We start from the raw sequence: 20,960 nt of genomic DNA on the forward strand, positions 1-20,960 counted from the left end.
GTGCATTACAGGGAAATACTTATAGCAAAACAGGATGTTGCGAGGGGCACGGAGCTTTTCCTGACCAAGGAGAAAGTGCGTCATGCAACTCGATGATGTTGCTTAACATATGAAATCGCCCTGGTTGTGCGATTAGATAGTACGTAGCATGGCTGACTCGAATTTCTGGTCCTACTTTCTCTTTTCCCCGGACATCAAGCACATGGCTGGAAGCTACAGGGGACGGTCAGGAACCCGGCTGACTGGGAGCGGCAGGAGTGACTACTTATGCAGTCCCAGCTATAAGAAATGCGAGGGTAAAGAAATGACAGTTCCTTTGGCTTAACATCAGTGAGCAAAACTTCTCTCAGCTAGTTAAACGAAGGTTTTGAGATTCACCTAACAAGATCTGTTGTGACTGCTGGCGTGGTTACATTAAGTCGCCCGATTAACCCACCCACAGCCCGTCCGACAGCACGAGCTTCTGAAGGTAAAGCGAGTGCTGCTCCCGGCTGACCCACGCCGGGGAAGCTGCGCTGGCCCCGGCGCTGCCGCTGGCGCTGCCCGGCCATAGCCCGTCCCGTCCGGTCCCAGCCCGTATCATCCCAGCCCGTCCCGTCCGGTCCCAGCCCGTATCATCCCAGCCCGTCCGGTCCGGTCCGGCCCGGTCCGACCCGACCCGCGCAGCCCCGCGCCCGCAGCTCTCGCGGGAGCCGGCCCGAGGCGCGGGGCGCTGCCCGCCCGCCCGCCGGCGGCTGCGGGGCCGGCCCGCCCGCAGGGGAAGCGGCGGCTGCCAGGGCGGGCGGAGTCGGAAGCACGACAGCACGGGGCGCTGGGGCGGCGCTGCTGGCGGGGGCGGGAGCAGCTCGGCACTCGCCGCCGTGCTGGGGTCGCGGCGCAGGGACGGAGCCGGGCAGCGCCGGCCCCGCAGCAGCAGCAGGAGCAGTAGCGGCAGGAGGAGCCGCCGGAACCGTCTCCCGCCGCCGAGCGCGGGGAGCCGCCGGAGCCGCTGCCCCGGGCGGCTTGCGAGCGCCGGGCTGCGGCGCCGCCGCTGCCTGCCGCCGCTCCGCGGGTGAATGAACCTGTCCCGGCCGAGCACGACGGCGGCTTCGCCTCGGGGTCCGGCAGCAGCCTCCCTCCGCGCAAGATGGACGGTTTTGCCGGGAGTTTGGGTGAGTTGCGGCGGGACGGGACGGGACGAGGCGCGGGCAGCCCGAGCGCGGCGGGGCCCGGGGCGCGCACCTGCGGCCGGCGGGGATGCCGGAGCCGCGGGCTGGGGCTGCCCGGGGCCGGCCGGGCCGGTGCGTGCGAACACCGCCCGCGGCGGGAGGGGAGGGGATGCCAGCGCGAAATCTGGTCAGCTTCAAACCATCTGTTGCGAGAGCTCCGGCTGCACTTGCCTTCTTTGTTCTTCCCTCGCCGTGGGTCTGCGCTTCCCCAGAAATAGTTGCTTGCCTTTGGGCTGATGGTTTGGCTTAGGTTGTTTGGGGTTTTTAGAAATGTTGTTTTGAGTTCTGGCTCTCCCTTTTGCTCCGGGGTGGGAGGGACGCCGTCGGTCCGGGCGCGGCGGGCCCGGTGTCGCGCTGGGAGCCGCGGGCAGCTCTGCCCTGTCCCGGCTCGGAGCGGCTCCGAGGGAGCCCCGCACCCCTGGAAACTTGGGGGCGCTGGCGGCATCCGCGGGAATGTTAGCGGGGCAGTTCCCGGTGTGCGAGCATCGTCCGTGCGCCCGAGGAAGCCGAGCTCCTGGCTGCCGGGGCGGCAGGTTCCTCTGCCGGAGCCGTGGCGTGAGCGAAAACATTTACTGCTTGCTCGTGTAAATGCTGCCAGAAAACTGATAGGCTGCGCTGCCTTCAGTACTATGAAGGCTGCGGCAAATTCCCATCAGCTTCTTGAAACAAAAATCAGCCTGGTTTTTTACTTTTTCGGGGGACAGATTGCATGTGCTACCAGGTGTTGCTGATTACACGTGTGAACTGCATATACATTCAAATGTTAGAGTTGTAAACCATGTAACTTTCCATTTCTGCAAATTACAAGACCATCGGCTTTGCCATGCTGCCTACCTGCTGCTCTCACCGTATTCACTCCCGCTGCATCTATTGCAGGCGTTTCGTAATCAAACTCACTCCATCTCTTGTAGAATAATAAATCTGTACCTCTTAAAAATAAGATTAATTTATTTTTACGTCACTCCCGTAAAATCTGTAGTAACAGTGAATAGTTCTCAATTTTCTGGAAAAATTGACTCATTTAAATACTTCTGAGTGTGATCCTAACCTTTCAGGTTTTTGAAATGTCAACTCCAGCATTTTGGGCATCTCTCCAACCCAAACTGGTGCACCATAATTAACAGTATGCTTTGGTAGTTTGGCTCTTGGCCAGGTATACTGTCCTTGCTCAAGTGACTGCCATGGCCATTTCAGATCTGGGGATCAGGAAGCGACACATGGAGGAATTGTGCGGGTTCTGTTCCCAGTTTTCCGACGGAAGATTGTGCCCGTGGGTGACATATGCAAATGTGCCATGGTTAATATTTATGAACCTCTTAACCCAGCAGAAGAACTGATCACCATATCAAAGCGCACCGATATTGCTTTTAACTCGTGCGCTATTGGTCCCGAGAGAGGTCGATATTTAGAAATAACTGGCTTTTGTTGGAAGTAGGAAAAACTCAATTACTGTGAAATAATAAAGCGTTGCTTTCTTGCGCAGTGAGGTTCTCAGTGAGCAGTGCCGTGGGACCGTCGGGTGGCCCAGCACCTTGTGCTGGAGCCGTGATGCGCTCATTGGGGCATCCCATGTGCCTTATTAAGGAGGGGCTCCATCTGGACCTTTAATTTGTTTCACTGTTTGTTCAGGAAGGCGCTGTGATTTTATGTGAATTTAATGAGGATTAAGCTCAGCTCAGCCTTTTAAAATGGGTATTATGATATTCACTGCTAGTTGGCCTTTGATTTTGCTTTTGTGGCAAGCACTGATGCGCAGAGGTTTTCTGGACTTGGGCTAAGGGGAGGGCATTCCCAGAATCTTTTGCTTTGAAGTATGAAACTTTTCGTGACTTTTTTGTTTCCAGGTTTGAATCATGCTGCTTAGTCCTCTTCTGTATTTATAATCACTTGTTGGCTGTTCTAGCTGCTAATGAGCACATAGAGTTCACAAAGATGTGTGAATTGTTCTGAGACCTTTTTTTTTAAACGTCTCTAATTAAAATCTAATGGCTTGGATTTAATTAGCTGTCCGCTAAATGTCTTTTAGGAAGGCCATAAATTAATGTAATTTAGAACGAAATGTAAAAATTAATTAAAATTATTGTTGGCAAAACTGTGCTGTCTATGTATGTGCATGCTCAACCAGTCAAGCAAGCTTATTAGAGAGCGAGTTGTCCTTTTAATGCCTCTTGTCATTATCTGGAAGGCAAAATGTTATTACAGATTGTGCCCTCTAGCAGAGGCAGAAATACCTTCTTGCATGTCTCCTGCAGTTGAAAATACTTTACGCAGCTGTTTTCTTTTGGCTTCCTCATTGAAATTTTTACGAGAATAAACAGATGAAAGAAACCATTTCATATGTAATTTAGAAAATTGTTTTGGTTATTGGCTTAGTAAGTGCTTATCTAGCACTCTACTTAGGAGTATACAATTACTGTATACAATAAAAAAATAAATCTATATGTTACGAGTTGAGTTAACTTGCACAGTTGAAATAAGTATTGATTATTTTGATAAAGCACTGAGTTATTTCCCGTTTGCTGTGACTTGAGTACATTTAGAATATCACAGTGCTTATTGAATCCCATGCATTATCTCAAGTAGGACAGTTGTATCTCACATTTGGCATTACCAATGTGATGGTTGTCAGAGGTCTCAGTGGATTCTGGCCATCTGCTTTTCAGATGCATCCCTCCAAGTCAGAGAATGTGCTCCTGAATGGGAACAAGGAGTCTGTGGGCCTGGGCTGGGCGCCTGGGCTCTGCCTGGTGCCCTGGCTGAGGCAGGAGCACAGCATGGGCGTCTGGCTCTGGTGCTGCCAGTTCCCCTGCCTCTCAGGGTCCTCATCGAAACAGACCTGCATCAGAGCACAGGAAGCACTGCTCGTTCTGCCAGAGGAGTCAAGCAGAGAGTTCTAGCACTAGGAAAAAAAAAAAAAGGCAAATAGAAAAGCCCTTGTGGGAAATAGTGCAGCTAAGGCTGTCAATGAGTGTTGTTCTGCTTCATGCCTGGCTCCTGTTCGTTCTGCCCTGCTGCCCTGAGTCTCTTCCACTCTCCCACTGGTGCCTGCGAGCCCCTGGGCGAGCTGGTTCAGACCTGCCCATCAGAGGGCTGCAGAAGACTGACAGTTTTGCCAATAATAATTTTGGTTTTTAGGTATCATCAGAGATTATATTACTTTACTGCCTTGCTGCTTGCCCCTGCTGTGTCGGTGTGTTTCTGCCTGAGTTGGCGTGTTGGGGAGTGGGAGAAGCGTGGCAGGTGTGGGAGGGGAGCAGAGGGAGCCTTCAGCTGGGGGCAGGTGGGACCAGGTGGCGCTGTCAGCTCCGAGGGTGACTTTGCTGGGTCACTCTGAGGTGCCTAAGGTGTGGGATGTGCTCGATTTAGGCTCGGGAAGAGCCAGCCGTGACAGGCTGCCTGGGGCTGCTGAGCAGGGAGTGCTCTTGCTAGACAGTTTTCCATTGCTTTTAGCAGCTGCATTGTTCTCCCTTCTGAGACCGCTTCTGCTCGTGGGACTCTGTGACAATAACTCGTGGTAAACAAAGATATGGAAACATTAACCGGATGGTAGTAAATAAATCACAACACCCTTTTCCAAGTTTGTCACCAGTGTGTGATGACAATGTGGAAGAGAGCATTTCAAGAGGACTCTCTCTATTATTGACGTCTGTGGCAGAATAGTAACTCATAAAAAAATGGAGAAGTTTCAAGTTCTGATTTCAAGCCATGGCTTTTGTGCAGCTGTGCAGGATGCCCTGAAGGTTAGAAGGAGTCTTTCTGAAGGATTCTCTATGGTTGAAAATATTTTCACAGAGAAATTAAAATCACTCTTATCTTGAAGTCTCAGGCAAGCGGAATAATTTAGGAATTTTTTAAAAGATTCTTTGAGCCTGTGCATTTTGTTTTCAGAGAACTAGAAAGTAAAGGAGAGCTGAAATTATGAAGCAGAGACCAATGCTTTGCTCTGCTGTTGTTACGGGAGGAAGAACTGGAGACATAATAAAAGAGAACAAAATGTAGATATTGCACAAAATGATAAAAAAAGAAACTGTCACTGTGTATGTAGTGCTACTAACTACAGTTTATATGCTAACCACTTACTGGGGGGTGACATGGAGGTAAGTTCATATCATTTTGCCCCATTTCTTCTCCTGGGTATGGTGCAGAAGCTGTCTGTGTCAGGCAGGTTCTGAGGCAGTGTTAGGAGTATGTTCTGCTCCCCAGCCCTGCAGGAACCAGCGGTGCCTGTTGAACCTGTGGCCTTGCTGAAACCCAGTAAGGCTTCTCCAAAGCCCCCAGTCTGTGGGGGCAGAGCGGCTGCAGGGCTCAGGCAGAGAGGATCTTGTGGTCGCTGGTGCCGTGAGCCTGGAAAGCGTGTGTGCATGATGATTCATCCCTGGCTGGGCTCACTACCGAGAAAAATGAGTGTGTGGGGTATTTGTCATGTATTTGGGCTAGAATATTAAGTTTTATCGTTGCCCGTCTAGACTGCAGAAGTGGCCGTGGTGCTGCAATGCGATTGCTCATAGCAACAGCGAGCTCAGCCTAATTCACAGGGCTCTGCTCGTGGGACTGCTCTGCGCTATTGTCACTGTGCTGCTCTTCAGAAAAATAAAAACTTTGGCAGGACATCATTCCCCCCTGCGTGAGAGGGATGGCCTTGGCTGGTGCCAGGGGAGATTAAACTCCAGCAGCAAGGAGGGAACAGGCTGTTTGCTTTAGAAACTTGGTGGCTGCGGCTCACCTTTTGCTAGAGTTCCTTAGTCCATGTGCAGTGAGGAGGAACCCTTTGCTCTCTAGCCAGCTAAAACTCAAAGGATTGTGTGTTTAAAAAACAATTCTGTTTTGCACAGAGTAATTGGCAATATGTGCTCTCGTTGTGAGTAGTGTCTCAAACACAGGAGCCTGTTAGAACTCTTTCTCTTAGAATTTCTTTCTCTTTTAGAAGGGCTTTTAATGCTTGGGATGCTTAGAATAATTTCTGTCCTTACAGTGTGTTTTTCATATTCTGTAACTGAACACTTTTGATATGGCAGTAGAGTTATCTGACAGGGTTGTCTCTTGCCTAAAGAACCTACTCTGAGGATTTTTTATGCTTTATATCATGAAGTACGTAAGAGGGGAAAATTGGGCAAGAACAGTGTTCTTTGAAGTTCTTTTGTTTTGTAAACATCATTATTATTATGATGGATTGTGTTGTTAGTAAGTACAGGGTGATCTGCATGTCACTCCTTGCTCCTCTGAGCTGCTTCCCTTCTTGGGGTTGTTTTATATCAATTACTGAGGTTTATTTTTCCTGTCTCTCTTTAGGTCCTTGCTAAACCTAATCCTTAATGAATGCGATTGTAAGGCCAAGAATGTTGTTCCTGTTTTACCCACACATAATGTAATGGGAAGGCTGGTAGAGGATAATTAATTTTATAGTACGTGGCATGTATGATGACAGTGCAAGTCTCATTGCTCATTGCTCTTCCTGGTGTTGAGCATTTCTAGTAGGGACATTCTTCTGTTTAGGAGGTGAAAATCACCTGATAAAGAACTTATTTCATAAGCTTCATTACATTCCTTTTTAAGAAACCTTTGTACAGTAACTTAGGAGCTCAGGCGGAACCACTGCTCACCTCACTTTTCTTCCTCCAGTGAGCACCTGGAGTTAAAAGAGGAATTACTTGCCTCTTTTTCTTCATCTGCTTCTTTAAATTGATGCAGAATTCTAGTTTCCTGGACTTTTCTTTAATTGAATGCTGAAGGATGGATAACTGGACGCCACATGGTGATGAGCAATTTTTTTCTGAAAGCCTGAGTGCTCTTTAGGAAGTGCACACATGGCATTCGGCTTGCAAAAGCTTGTGTCCATGGAGCAGCTGGGAGTCTGAACAGATCATTCAGTCAGTGCAAGTGGATATGGGTGGTGCTGATGAAAGGATGGGATGTGGAGAGCACCACCATCACCATTAAAAAAACTGAGTTTATTGCTTAATCTTGGAACATACAGAAAGTTTTTTCTCATTTTGCCTTTTTCTTTTCTTCCTCCTTCCTGCTTCCTTTGTTATTTTTGTGTGGCTTTTTTTGCTCCGTGGTGCAAGTATTCGTGTTACAAACCATCAGTGAGTGCTACAATATTAAGCTTTCTGCCCTGAGTCTCCTTACTGGGTTGAATGAGCTAGGGTTTTTTAATCAGTTTTTTGATTGTTTTGCCTCTCTGTGGTTTGCCTCTTTTGCTTATCCTGGATAGTTTCAGCGTAACTTGTTTACTAAATATAGCTGTGTCTTGTTGTTCTTTAACTGCTGGTTTCTTGATCCCTTTCCTGACTTTATGGGCTGCACTGCTCTGCTTTGCATGACCGTGCTGTCCATAGGGAAGGACAGCCAGCTTTCACCAAGTGTTTGGAGAATCCACCTTCTTTCCTTGGTTGGTGGTGTTCCCTGCCTTCCTGCCCCATCGAGTGATGTGGAATGCACGCTCCTGTAGCTTCTTTAGCAGGATATTTTTGAGTGCAAATCTGTCTTATTGTAGAAGCAGGCTTACTTTTTGTATTTACTATCTCTTCCTTCTGGAGCTGCTTGTGCTTTGTGAGTGACTCTTGTGCATAATGGAAATGCAATGTGAGGGGCAAGAGCAGGAACAACAGCTGTGCACTGCAAATGGATGTGAAATATTTTGTAGAATTACATGGGATTTTCTATGAATTAAATTGGAGAAAAATACTCACTGTTGTCTGTCACCTGGTTCTCTTGTTTTGCTGAAGCTCCACTCATAGCTCTAAAGACAGTGTTCCAGCCTGGAGCTGGTTCGCATTTCTCTGGCCAGTTTTGAGCTTAAAAAGTGTGGCAGGGGGAGGCTGAAACCAGACTGGCTTATGTTTGATTGTATTTTGGATTTGTGTAAACAGTCTTAAGGCATCAAGCTAAATTGGCAAGCCTCCATAATCCTCTGGGAAAACTGGGAGTTTGGAACCCAGTGGATAAATGAAAAAAATGATTCTAAGCCCCAGATTTGGCTCCCTAAAGGGATGCTGTAAATTAGTTAGATCTAAAAATGTGGTTTAGTTAAAGTAAATGAAAAAGTGTTTTCATGAGAACCTTGTAATTTTAAAGACAAAAGAGTTGGGTTTCTTTATTCTGAGTTGAGACACAAAAGCGAGAAAATGGCTGTTGACAAGAAATTTATATTTGCTGTCCAAACAAAGAGGTAATGATTTCACCACTTTTTATGGTTTTTAATGAGATCATGACGTAAGGGTACTAGAAATTGTTTTAAAATGCTTAAATTACTCATTGGCTGAGGTAAGCAAGCCTGCACATTCATAACTAATTAAACAATGCCAAATATACATAAGATGAATGGTAGGACTATTAGTTTCCTTACAGTTTACTATGTGTTAATTTTCTTCTCTATTGAGAACAGAAGAAAAATGTTGCTTTTTCATCAATGTTCTGATGAGCTTTGTGCACATCTCTGTAGGAAAGAACAGCAGTAGAATGGGCTTGAGTTTGTTTCCATCCCCCGTTTTTTCAGTCACAAGCAGACCATGCCATTTCCTGCTCTGTGTGCATTGTATGGATATTTCCTTCGTTAGAACCCAAGATTTGCATTGCCACTGGTACAGTTTGGGAGTTGTTTGTATACAATTTGATTGAATGGAATTTCAGAAGAGCATTTCTAAAAATGTGCTTTTCAGTATTTCCAAAGAGAGGTGTGGAAAGGAGGGACCTCCAGAGGTCAGAACCATAAATTAAACTCTTTCAGCTGCAATACTCATGCCTGTGTAGTATCACTTAGCTTCTTTAAACAAGAGCTCTAACAAGGAGGTAATTACAACTTTGTTTAACTGTGAAATTCTGCATTGAGCTGCTCTCCCCTACTCTCCCAGAGTGTGTTGTGCAAATGCCATCAGAGAGACCTGGCAGGCAATCAGTGGTTTGTGTGGCTGTGGTGCTTGCTTTCTGAATTCTAAACATGTCCATGAGGCAAGAGGGACAGTAACAGGCAGTACAAACTCTGGTTTTGTTTTTTATTTTATAATTTGAATTTTTTTTTTAATATTCTTTCACAGGTTAAGCAGGAAGCAGCACTGAATCCATCTGCATGTCTGTTTTCTAAGCATTTAATGATGGCATTTTTCCATGAAAATTATATGACAGATTGAAGAAAGATGACATGTTGGCAGCACTGTTCTCCAAATCTGGACTTTTTTCTGTCTTTTCTATAATCTGTGACTGTAGTATTTTCTGAGAGATGCTTGGAGGGATTAAGTGTTGGTTCTAAACAAAGAGTTGGGTGATTTGAGATATTTTCCAAGGAACTATAAAAATACAAATTGCCTCTCTTCCTCTTAAGCATAGAGAAAAGTGGGTCTTAGGTATGGTTGCAAAAACCAGTTCAGATTCTTGTAAAACAAGTTTTTTTTTGCCCCTGAACACTTTATTTGGCTTATTAGTGGTTCATTAGAAATAGTCTTCCAGCATGGTACTATTCCTGTGCTGTTTGCTAGAATAACTAATCGGAATTGTTGGTACAAACTCTAAACAGGAATAAACAAATGCTGGCCCCTAAGTGCTGTAGAGCTTTGGGTGATGCATTTCCAGAGTCTCTCCAGCATATTAAGCAGTAATGGTGTTACAAACTGATGCACATTTTTAGGATTCATTCGGACAGTTGTTGCAGCGTGGAGATAATTTCTGTGTGAGGTTAACATCGTGCCTCAGGCTTTTGTCTGCCAGCTGGTTTAGGTGCAAAGAAAACAGAAAACAGAAGCTGGCAATCTTCAAATTTGTAAACTCTGAAGTTTAGAACCACTCCAGCCAAGAACTGAAAAACAATCCCACTTTATTCATGATGTGGACAGATATGGACTCAAAGTTATTGTTAAATCACAGAATGGTTTGGCTTGGAAGGGACCCTGAAGATCATCTAATTCCAGGTGTCCCTGTGGGCAGGGACACCTTCCATTCAACCAGGTTGCTCCAAGCTTCATCTAAAGACAAATTTAACTCTGAAGTAGACTTCCATTTTTCATTTTCAGATGCCAAACCTTTGGGTGTTAATAGTTGTTAGTTAATTAAACTCTGGAGGGATTCAAGCTGTGGGCATCAGGTTGGTGGATGTTACCAATCTTTGATCTTAGTGTACTGCAGAATGGTTTATTATGGGTTAAATGTCATGGTGTGCATTAGGAAATATTTGTTTGGAGAAATCTTATATTGCTTTTTCATTGGGTATTCTCTCAGTGAGCTGGTGTGGTGTTGTGTGGGACTCTAATCTGGCATCCTACTTACTGAACTGGAGATAGGAGACCAGTTTTTCTTTATATCAAGTCATATGAGTTTTGAACAGCTATTTGATCATTGATTTTGTGTGTGTGTGTGCCAGGCTTGTGGCTCTGCTACAAGAATGTTTGGATGTGTGTATAGTATTCTGCTTGTATGAGTTTGGGAGGGCATTTTATTTGACTTTTAGTAGTCAAATGTTGAAGTCATCCTCCACCTTAGAAACAAAGACTGTAAGCTGTTTACTACTGGATTAAGGTATTTGTAGCATTGTTAGAATGGAGATTTTATCTCTGCCTATCAATTCAGTTATTGCCTAGCTAAATGATACAGGTTTTTGTGTAGAGATTCTTGCTAACATGCTTTTAATTATCAGCATTTACTTAATTATTATTTGCAGTAGAAATTTCAATTTCCTGCTCCTATAGGTACAGCAGCTTTACCTGCAGAAGGGCTCTAACTTGGCTGCTGGTTTTTGTGAAAGAAAGGCAGTGTTACTGTTTGTTTCCTGTAGATCACAAAGGGGGTGTTTTTTTCCAAAGCTGTAGATGAAATGACAGGGGATTGCAGGAAAGTGAAAGGGAATTGACAAGAAAGCTTGTGTAGAGTGTTTGCCGCCTAAATTGTATTTGTCAATTCATGCAGATTTGTGTTTGATAAGAACACTTATGTCTGCCTTTCAGCCTTTAATTGAAGTTAATTTAAACAGATAAAATTTTAATAGTCCTTATTTTAGTTTCCAGAACTAATTGGGGAATTTCCAGACTCTGGTGCCTCTCTGTGTATATACACAGTAACACACCCACTGACATCCCCTACCCTCTCCCCCAGTTTTATTTAAAGGATTCAAAGTCTGGCCACCCTTCTAGTAAAGGAGCTGTTCCCAATATCAAATTCAAACCTGTCCTGATGCAGTTTTGTGTGTCGTATCACTTGTTTGCTGGGAGCCTGACCCTCACCTTATATATAACTTATCTCTTATGTAATGTAGCCCTATCTGGACTTACTTTTTGTGTGTGTGATTAATGCACCTTTTGGTTTCCTGTCAGTATTACTGGATCTTGATTATCTTAAGCATTGCAGAATGTATTTTGGTTTTGAAAAACTTTAGGCTAACTTTGAAGTAGCTTTATTTTTTTTTTTCGCTCTTTGCCATGTTGCTTTTTATGGAGTCTTTTACATGCAGCATATGGGTTAAAACTCAAAATACCTTCAAAGTTAAACTCATTAGCCGGGGAATTTCTATAAAAAGTGATTTGCCTCAGATGAATGCAGCTAAGAAGCTGCATTTTGGCAAACAGCTCTTCTGTACTATCATACAATCTTTGGGTATGTATTTTTAGCAGAAAAACGGGTAGGCTTGATGTCATCTAAGACTTCCCTGTTGGCTCTGAACCCCAAGTTTTCTTCATCAGCTTAACTATTCTGGGATGTTACCAACCCTTGTGTTGCAGTACTGGCTTAACAGCCTTGGGTACTGGTTCCTGCCTTTGATCTGCATCTTTCTTTGTTGAGAAATAGTGGTGCAGAAAGAGCCATTTCATAGTGATTTCCATCTGCCTCATCAGCTTTCATGTGTGTGCTAACACCCCCCTTCTCTGTCACGAGCAGTTCCTATTGTGTCCTACATTCTCCTCCAGGCTCCTTGGTGGCCTTGAGCCAGCCCTGTGCTGCCCATGGGCACTGTCACACTGGGGAGCAGGGCCAGATCCCACTGGGATTCGGGGCAGGACCCTTGAGATGGAAACCATCTCTGCTTCTCTCTGCTGGTTCCCCTGTGGATGTGGTCCTGAGGGATGCGTAGGGAAGCTGGGTGGTGTGACAGCACAGACTCCCATGGGGTTCAGCAAAATAGAGGAAATGCTAATAATTACATCTCACATATGGTTTTGACTTTGTAAACAAGCAGTTTGGTAGCAGGGAGGGAAAGGAAAATGTTTGCCCCTGGAAGGAAGGCCTCTAGTGGGAGACTGCAGGAGCCACCCTGGTGAACTCCCTTCATGGGGATTTCATGGGGATGCTGACAAGCTGCACCTGCTGGAGGGATGCTCTGCGGAATAACTTGTGTTTCTTCCTGTTGTATTAGACTGCTGTGACATGTGCTCCTCACTGTGAGCACCCAGATTGTCCAACACTCTGTGGAACCGCCCATCCCCTCTCCAGTACCTCTGTGGATGCCTTGTTGTGATTTTTCAATCTTTTATTCCATGTGGAATATTGTTTTGTTTTTACTGAATGCCATTTAACTTCAAGTTTTTGCTGGACAGCTCTTGAGGTTGTGTATAACATGCTTGCCATGCTCACCATGCTTCCATGGGCTGCTTTGTCATGTTACCCTTTTTCTAACCTGTGCTCTCCTCAGATGCTGACTTCCAGTGGTTTCAGCGTTACAGAAGCAATTTTCTGTCTCTTGGAAACAGGTGTTAGAGTAGGTTTTGGTCACTTAGCTCTTGTGCTATGTGATCCATTTGTATTCTCGAAATGGAAAACTCAATCACCTTGATGTCTGATAGCCTGATGTCTTTCTGGGCCACTTCCAGGGATCCTGGAGCAGGAGGGGGCTACTGCTTGTTGCACTATACTGTTCAGTCCAACAAGATTCTGCTCTTTGGTTCTCTTCTAACAAGAACCATCCCTCTTATTTAGTAATATAATGGCTGCCATATGGTTTTCTTCATTACCCTCTTCTCTTCTTCTAATTTTTCATGTGTGCTTATGTTCTAAAAACTTTGAGGGACCATCTTCCATGCTGGTAGAACACAGAGTAGGTAACTTTCTGTGTTTAGAAACTTGTTAGAGCTACACTTTTTCAACATATCACACATAATCATAAATGCATTTATATTAGTTTTTTATACTCTGAGGTACATTCCACTTATTTGTTAATCATTATTGGTTTGACTGTTTTGTTTGACGTAACCCATTTTTCCAAGGACTTTTATTGCAGCAATTACACATGTACAAGGTGAAACTTAGAAGGAAGTGCCGCATCAGATCACTGGAGATTCTCTGCTGCTTTTACAGCTAATTTTTGTGTTTTGTGCTGTTAAAGTTAATGATTTCTTGCTGTGCACACTGTTTCACATGCATAGTGTATGTTGTATCTGCTTTATTACTGAGAGTGGTTTTTTGAACCCACATGTGTCAATGTAATTCATAGGAAACTTATCTTTTGTGAGATAAGTTTTGTAATTGAACACACAGAGTTGTATTTAGGTGCTTTCTAGTGCTGCCTCTTTTATTGCTCTAGCAAGTGACTTGTAGCAGTTATAGAGAGTAGTTATAACTACCAAGAGGTAGTGCAGCTCTTCTGTTACATATTGTGATTTTTTTTTTTTTGCCATGTGTGGTTCTGCTCTCATTTTGCATTTCACTTTTCTACTCCATTTTGAGTAAGCTGCATATTGAGCAGTTTATCTACTTTCTACCTACCATAAAAACCCTCAGTTTTAGTTTTGAGGCAGTAATTTGTAGTCCTTTAGTAGGTCAGTGTTCCTGTTTGTACAAAAACATTTCTGAAGGTGTCAGCAAGAGCAAACCAGGTGGAGTCGAGCTCTGGTGGTGTTCTCAGTGCATTCCCTGCTTGGAGGGTGGGCAATGCACCGCTGATATGGGAGTGTGCCTTGCTCTGTGTGTGTGAGATCATCACCATGGTACCTTGCTGTGCTGGGGGAGAGCTGCACCCATCCCATGGCTTCTTGGGAAGCAAGACAGAAGAGTCTTGCTGTTTTTGGTTTTTTTCAGCCTGCTTTTATAACACCCCTTCAGGTGAATACTGAGTACTGGCTGTGTTTGAGGGCAGTAGGGTGAGGAAAACAAAAGGTGAGCACTTGAAGGCCAAATGATTCCTTGTATAAAATACTTAGGATTGATTAGCTGTGTGCCCATCAACATGATAATGCGTGTGTTTCTGCAAGAAAATCAGCTAATTCCTGGTCTGAGTTTCCAGGCTAGATGGTTTATCTCTTGGTAATGGCTTTCTTACATCCAGGGTGACAGCAGGAGCTCTCTTCTTGTAGTCATGTTGGAGAAACCCCTGTGTCCTGCTGAGGAACTTTAGGATGCTGAGTGTTGCAGGCTGGGCTTTGCTGTCCCCAAGGAGTTGAGGGGCAGGGGCTGCACAGTGCCGCTGCCTGTGGCTTTGGTGGTCACTCTTGGAGCCCAGGGGCAGGGGCTGCACAGTGCCACTGCCTGTGGCTTTGGTGGTCACTCTTGGAGCCCAGGGGCAGGGGCTGCACAGTGCCACTGCCTGTGGCTTTGGTGGTCACTGTTGGTGGCTGTGTGGCAGGTTACTGGCAGGACCCATTTGTCACTGAGTCTCTGGAGGATGTGGGGAAGTGAGTGGGCAGGTAGTGGTCTGAAAACCTGGTTTGGAAACTGTGAAGATAACACTGTGTAAAGAAATTAACGAAGGTGCCTGGGGTGTGTGCTGCCCAGTATGGCCAGCCTGTGGTCTGGTTCCCCTTGCGCAGACCCGGCTGTCCCCGTTGTGGAGCTCCTGGTGCCTGCGTGGTGGGTGGAGGCACAGCCCAGAGGTGAAGATATCTCCTTGAGGTGTGAAGACTGCAGGACAGATGCTGTGGGGGAGGAAGAGCAGCTTGGTGTGCTGGTAGAGCACTGGGGGAGGCAGTCGGATGCTGTTGAACATCCCAGTACTCCCCAAATCCCAGCCACTTTCTTCTCCCTCTGCTGCTTTCCCTCCACTTCTCCCTGTCCTCCTCCTGCCTCTCTCAAAAAGGGTGTGTGAAAAGACAGAAAGAAAATCCTTTCTCAAAACCTTCTGGGAAAGCCTGATCTTACACATCCACCTATGTCATTGTGTCTTCTCAAAAATCAAATATAAACGAACATTGTATTGTTTTCTTGACCAAACCAACCCCAAACTTGATCTAATTATCCCATTTAATTATCATTGTCTTGGTGTCCTTATAAAGGCAGTTATGCATATCTTCCAGATGAGAAAATGTGTTTTAATTTCATTTTACTGTTGCTGTATGCTAAATGAAAAAATAAGCCAACCTAATTCCCTTAGAATATATATTTTATGGAAAACATATATTCCCTTAGATTGTAGATTTATGGAAATATCTGAAATTAAGGAGTCAATAATTTAAACCTAATACTTCATTTATAAGACTTGACTTTGAGTTTCATATTCTAAAGCTAGTGTGTTGTAGAGCAGGTAATCATAGGAAAGGCAAATAAGTATCAGATTACAAAACTTTTCTACATTAAAAATATGACCATATGTGCCTCTGAATAATTCCAGATGGAAGGCTGCTGGTTTATAATTTGCTTTATATTCCATTTCTTCAGAATTCTTTGGTTCTTTTTTTTTTCTTTCATTATTGTTGCAAATCCAAAGATATATTACAAGCAGAAAAAAAGTAAAGAGTGCAAAATAATAGTTTATGCCAGCAGACTTTTAGGTTGGACATTATGAAAAATTTCTTCACAGGAGGGGTTGTAAAGCATTGGAATGGGCTGCCCAGGGGAGTGGTGGTCACCTTCCCTGGAAGTGTTCAAAAATCAGTATGGCACTGGAGGACTTGGTTTGGTGGTGAGCATGGGTTGATGGTCAGACTTGATGAGCTTAGAGGTCATTTCCAACCCTAAGGATTCTGTTTCACTTGTAAATCCCATTCCCAAAGTCTTGGTTGCATACTTGAACTAGCAGGGGTGTCAGGTTTGGATTGGTCATCCAGACTTTTTCATACATTATTATTTAGTCCTGAGTGATCCCATTTTAGAGTACAATTCTTTTTAAATATGTATTTTAAGAATCATATTCAGATGCCTATTGAGAGAGTTCCCAAAGTGAATGTGAAATCTTTCAAATAAAAAGGGAAAAACTTGAGAAAGTTGCAAACTTCTGAAAACGTGCAAAAAATATTATAACAAAAGTGGTTTTGCAACCTTGGCTCTGTTTGCTGACAGTAGTGCAGCATGGAATTCCTTTTGAAAGAAGCATACTCTTGAAGCTTGTCAGCTTACTCTGCTCCATGAGACCTCTTTTAATAGCCTTGTGTTACAAAAGGAACCTTGGAAATAGGCGCAAGCTTGGTTCATTTTGTCAAAGGCAGTGGTTGAATATTTTGTCTCAGTAATTGCAGCTGCACTTTCATGGCAAGGTGAGAAAAATGTAATTTTAGGTTTTCGTTAATGAAGCTGTAATTGTTGCTGTGTGGGAGGTCACCTGGGGCTCCCTTGGGGGTGGGTTGTAGTAATCCTCTTACCCACCTGCCCTGGGCACCTTGATCAGTCTTGATCCCCATGTGGAATGCCTGAATTGCAGTTCTGGTCCTCATTAGTCCTTGCTGGCTTGCTCTTTATGATAGGTACTCTTTATGATAGGTACTCTTTATGATAGAGCACCATCAAGTTCATTCAGGATGATAATTTCAGTTCTTACTATTTGTGTCTATCCTACAGCATTTTCCTTGAATCTTTTTATTTACTAATTTCTCACACAGTATTTTAACAGTATTTCATAAGTCTCTATTGTAGGAAATAAGAGGGATACCCATGTCAATAGATTCTTTATGTTTAATTTCACTCAAAACATCACATAGGCTCCATATGCAATGTATTAATAACACAGATGATGAGCTTGGCATAAAAAGTGCCTGTTCCAAGTTGCTTTTTCATCTATATCCTCCTTGTTTTTATTTATTTCCCCAAAATCAAATTTCAGGGCTTTAAGAAACCCTATGTACTGTATTTACTTGATGGCAGAGGAAAGTATGGGGTTTAGTTTTGGCCATGGCAATCACAATGAATATCTGGAACATCTGAATAATCAGAACAATCAGAATATTTGGAAAACTGATTTCCATGTCTGGAAACTTTATCCTTCTTTTATTACTTCTTGGGGCTAAATATTGATTAAATTACTGATTGTTCAGGAGTCATGTGAAATACAAAATGCTTCAGAGCCTTGTGGTTTTAAGCCTTTAGAAGCTTCCCCCAATGCCTTTGGCTGGGCCATATAATTAAAGAGATGTTCTTCATGTGCTTTGCTGAGGTATTAACTGCTTGTGTCTGCAAAATGGGGATTTTCTTTTTGTCATGCAGGCCAAGTGAGTTCTGTGGTGTGTGCTTTTTACAATAAGTGCAAATGTGTGTATTTTTTAAAAAAAATCAGATCAGTTTCAATGATGTAACAAATATCTGCTGCTTAAGAGAAATCATCTTGATTTCTCAAAAAGCATCATCTTTGTTGCAAAGTACAGTTTGAGTAATATAGTTTCTGGAGTACAGAACCTCCTGTGCAGTGCTATTTCTGAAATGCTGCTAGGAAAGAGGCCAGGATTAGAAGGGGAGCAGAATTTAGCAGTATGGAGGACTGGGATTGCTAATGGTAAGCTTTTTCTCATGCTTCTGACTGTACCATTTTTATGGTCTTTTAGAGAGGGATATTGTGGTATTTCTCATAGGCTCAATTATTTCTGTGGTCATCTTTATCTGTGGTTTAGACTTCTTTTGGTTCAAATTCTATACTTGTAAAGGATTTTATCACTTTTCTATGAAACCTTTGCCCTGGTCCTTTAGCATTTTAGATGAAAGCTGTCCTCTGCAGCTATAAATTCCCATTAACTGGCTTGTTTCTCACACAGAGTAAGTTTAAATGTATTCACAAGCCCTAGTGTATAAAGAGGAGGTTGTTTCCTTGCAGTTGCTTTCAGAAAACAAGGGAGTGAAGGAGCTTTTGCAATATCAGCCTTGTTTGCTCAGTTGCTGTTATACCAATCCCCTCAGAATTGCTGCTTTGTAAATGAGGCCCTACCTACTGTTAATTATTTTTAATTCTAAAATTAGTTCAGTTTGGTGAGTATTTAACCTGGAAGACTTGCCTAGACATGTAAGCCCAATTAGCTTGCATGGTGTGGTGTTCTTCGCAAGCGTTTTTGCATTTTTTAAATTGCCGCTGTAGCAGCAGTAAGGAACCATCTGGCATTTCTTAAAATTTGTGGTGATTCCTCTGCATTAGGGTTTCAGGAAGACACTGTCACCGCACCCTCCAGCAGCTCTCTCTTCTCTGGGGACTCCTTTCCCTGGTATTTCCTATGGTGCCTGTGAGATTCAGCCATTCGGAATTTGGCGGAATTTGGCAAAACCTGCCCACCTGTGCCTTTGCAAGGGATGGAAGGCTGGGGTAGAGGGGGTGTGTGTGATGTCTTGGAGTTAGTTATGACAGAAACTGTATTTTGGAGTAGAAGTGTGTAGCTCAGTCAGTTACATCAGCGCCAATTTTCTGTGTGGAGCTCGAGGGAGATGGTGTGGGGTGGGTGCATAATCAGTTTAAAACATGGCTGAGTTGGTCATTCAGTCTTCCAGCAGGAATTGCCTTTGAGTAGAAATCAGGAATGAGTGGCACAGGCCCACATGGAAGTGATTTGCTGCAGGTATGAGGTTGCAAGATTTGAAAGGAGGAGAGGGATGCTGTAAATGTGAGGCATGCCTGCCTCCCCCAGCCTGTCCTTTCACACAAGCTAATGGTATTTCCTCAGGTGAAATGTGGGCTGGCACAGGACAGGAGGCACCATTAGATCTTGAAAGAAACACTGAAATATTTAATTAAAAGCAGATGTGTTGGGGAGAGGATGCCTTAGGAGCACAGGTGATTGCACAAATAACCAAAATGTGTTGAAAGAGCAGGTGATGCATTGCACAAAAATCTAGAGGATTGTTGAGTGTTAAAGCTCAGTGATACAGTTGATTTCTTCATAGAGAAAGAAATTCCTCAGCATTGCTCAAAAAAGCATGTTATGGCTTTTGGCATGTATATCTTGATAAATGGATACTTTTTGGTCTGAAAGTCACTTGTGATCACTTTGCCCTTTCTGTATGGGTATGTTTGAAGTTTTTAGTGTGAGTGAAGAAGAAAATGGTAGGTATGTTCTTGGTTCTGAAAAACATTGATGCTCCCTAATAAAACTACTAACTAAGGGATGTAATTGTTTAAAAATCCCCTGTACAGGTGTTCTCTGGTTAAAATGCTTAAATATAAATGTTTCAGATTTATGTTTCTGTGTCTGGATAGATAATGGTTTCTCCAGGTCTTTTTGGTGGCCTTATCTACTTACTTTAATTGTCTAAATAAGCAACTCTCAAGTGACCTGGAGATGGCTGTGGGTCGAGAAAGTGCAACTGTACAATTGTTTTCTTGTTATTTTAGTAGACATGTCTAAACTTCTTATTTGTATAACCTTCCTAATTAATTTAATGAACTCTAGTACTGATATTAGATGCAACTGCATACTTTGTTCAAATGTCTGAGTGGTTATTCAGTTTTTCTCTATTTTATAAATGAATTATCCAGATATATCTATTTAAATCCTATATTTCTCATGCTACACTATCTTGAGACATGGAGTCTCATTTGCTTGGGCTGCATTTTTGTAAGTGACACTTGACAAGCCAGCAGACAGGAATTTAGAAACTGAGAAGTGTTGGCATCTTTAGTTACCGATCACATTCTGCCACACATGCCCTCACAATGGTTTTTAGGTTTTTGGTTCCTCCCCTTGCGTCTGTTCCTGCAGGGCTTATTCTTTGCTTGTTGGCTGATTTGCAGACACATGTTAGTTGAGTTATTTTTGTGTTGTATTTCTTTTCAATCAGGGAGCCTACAAAAACTGTTTCAGTGAATGTGTATTTGCATGTAGATTAACCTATCGGTGTAGGTAGCTTTGCAACAATTTAATGCATGCTCAAAATGTTCATTTGCAATCTGGCAAGAATGGTGAGGAGTTCAGCATTTAGCTTCTTTGCGGTGTTTTTAGTGGATTCAAACATGTTTAGGATTTTTTTTCTTTTCCTTCTTTTCACGTATGTGGTTGTAAAAATGGCACTCAGTTCAATAACTGCTTGCACAGCACATGCAGAACTCCTACAATACAGGCTGTTTTCCAAATGTCAGAGATGCATTCTTGGTAATGGTTGAGTGTCTGCAGAATGTCTCAACCTCTGTTTTTTATTATACATTAGTGTATGAATTCTCCAGTATTTTAACTTCTGAAGTTATTTTCACCCAAGTCCATTCACCTCAGTCTTCATGATTTGCTTGTGGGCTTGTTTGAAAAGGCCCACAACTTGAACAAATATGGAGTGAGTGAATTTTATTTGGAGGTGTAGTGCTGGATGGGCCTGTTTTCTTTTTGTCTCCCTTCATTCTTCCCCACAGGCCATCAGTGAAAATTAAATTCTTCAAGATATTACTTTTCCAAATGAAAATAGACCTTTCAGTGAGTAGATTAGAAATGTTTTTGTGACTACAGGAAGAAGGAAGATCTGTGTTTGTATAAGAGACAGCTTATTGCTGGCTTTTGTCTTATTGTTGGGTTCTACTGGCAGCTACACTTTTCATCCGTTCCACCTAAATTATGGCCAGGTTCCAGCCTTCACAGTAAATTTCAATTAGACTTCTAAAGCTAACTTGAACTTTAGACACACAGTATCTTCATTATATTCTTTAGCAAAAAAGTAATTTTTTCTTCTGTG

The 20,960-nt window shown here is 43.4% G+C and overlaps 1 protein-coding gene across 1 annotated transcript in view; it reads left to right on the plus strand.

Moving 5' to 3' along the window:
* The first annotated feature begins 1,039 nt into the window (after window positions 1-1,039).
* The window catches only part of EML4 (EMAP like 4), a 146,950-nt gene continuing 127,029 nt past the window's right edge, over window positions 1,040-20,960 (plus strand). The window contains exon 1 of the mRNA XM_054279392.1: window positions 1,040-1,151. Within this exon, the coding sequence (XP_054135367.1) occupies window positions 1,127-1,151 (25 nt within the window). The 5' untranslated portion in view covers window positions 1,040-1,126. The remainder of the gene's footprint in view (window positions 1,152-20,960) is intronic.

The sequence above is a fragment of the Melozone crissalis genome, unplaced genomic scaffold, assembly GCF_028551555.1.
Source record: "Melozone crissalis strain CALT ecotype California unplaced genomic scaffold, PUWL_Pcris_2 ptg000027l_1, whole genome shotgun sequence".
Taxonomy (NCBI): domain Eukaryota; kingdom Metazoa; phylum Chordata; class Aves; order Passeriformes; family Passerellidae; genus Melozone; species Melozone crissalis.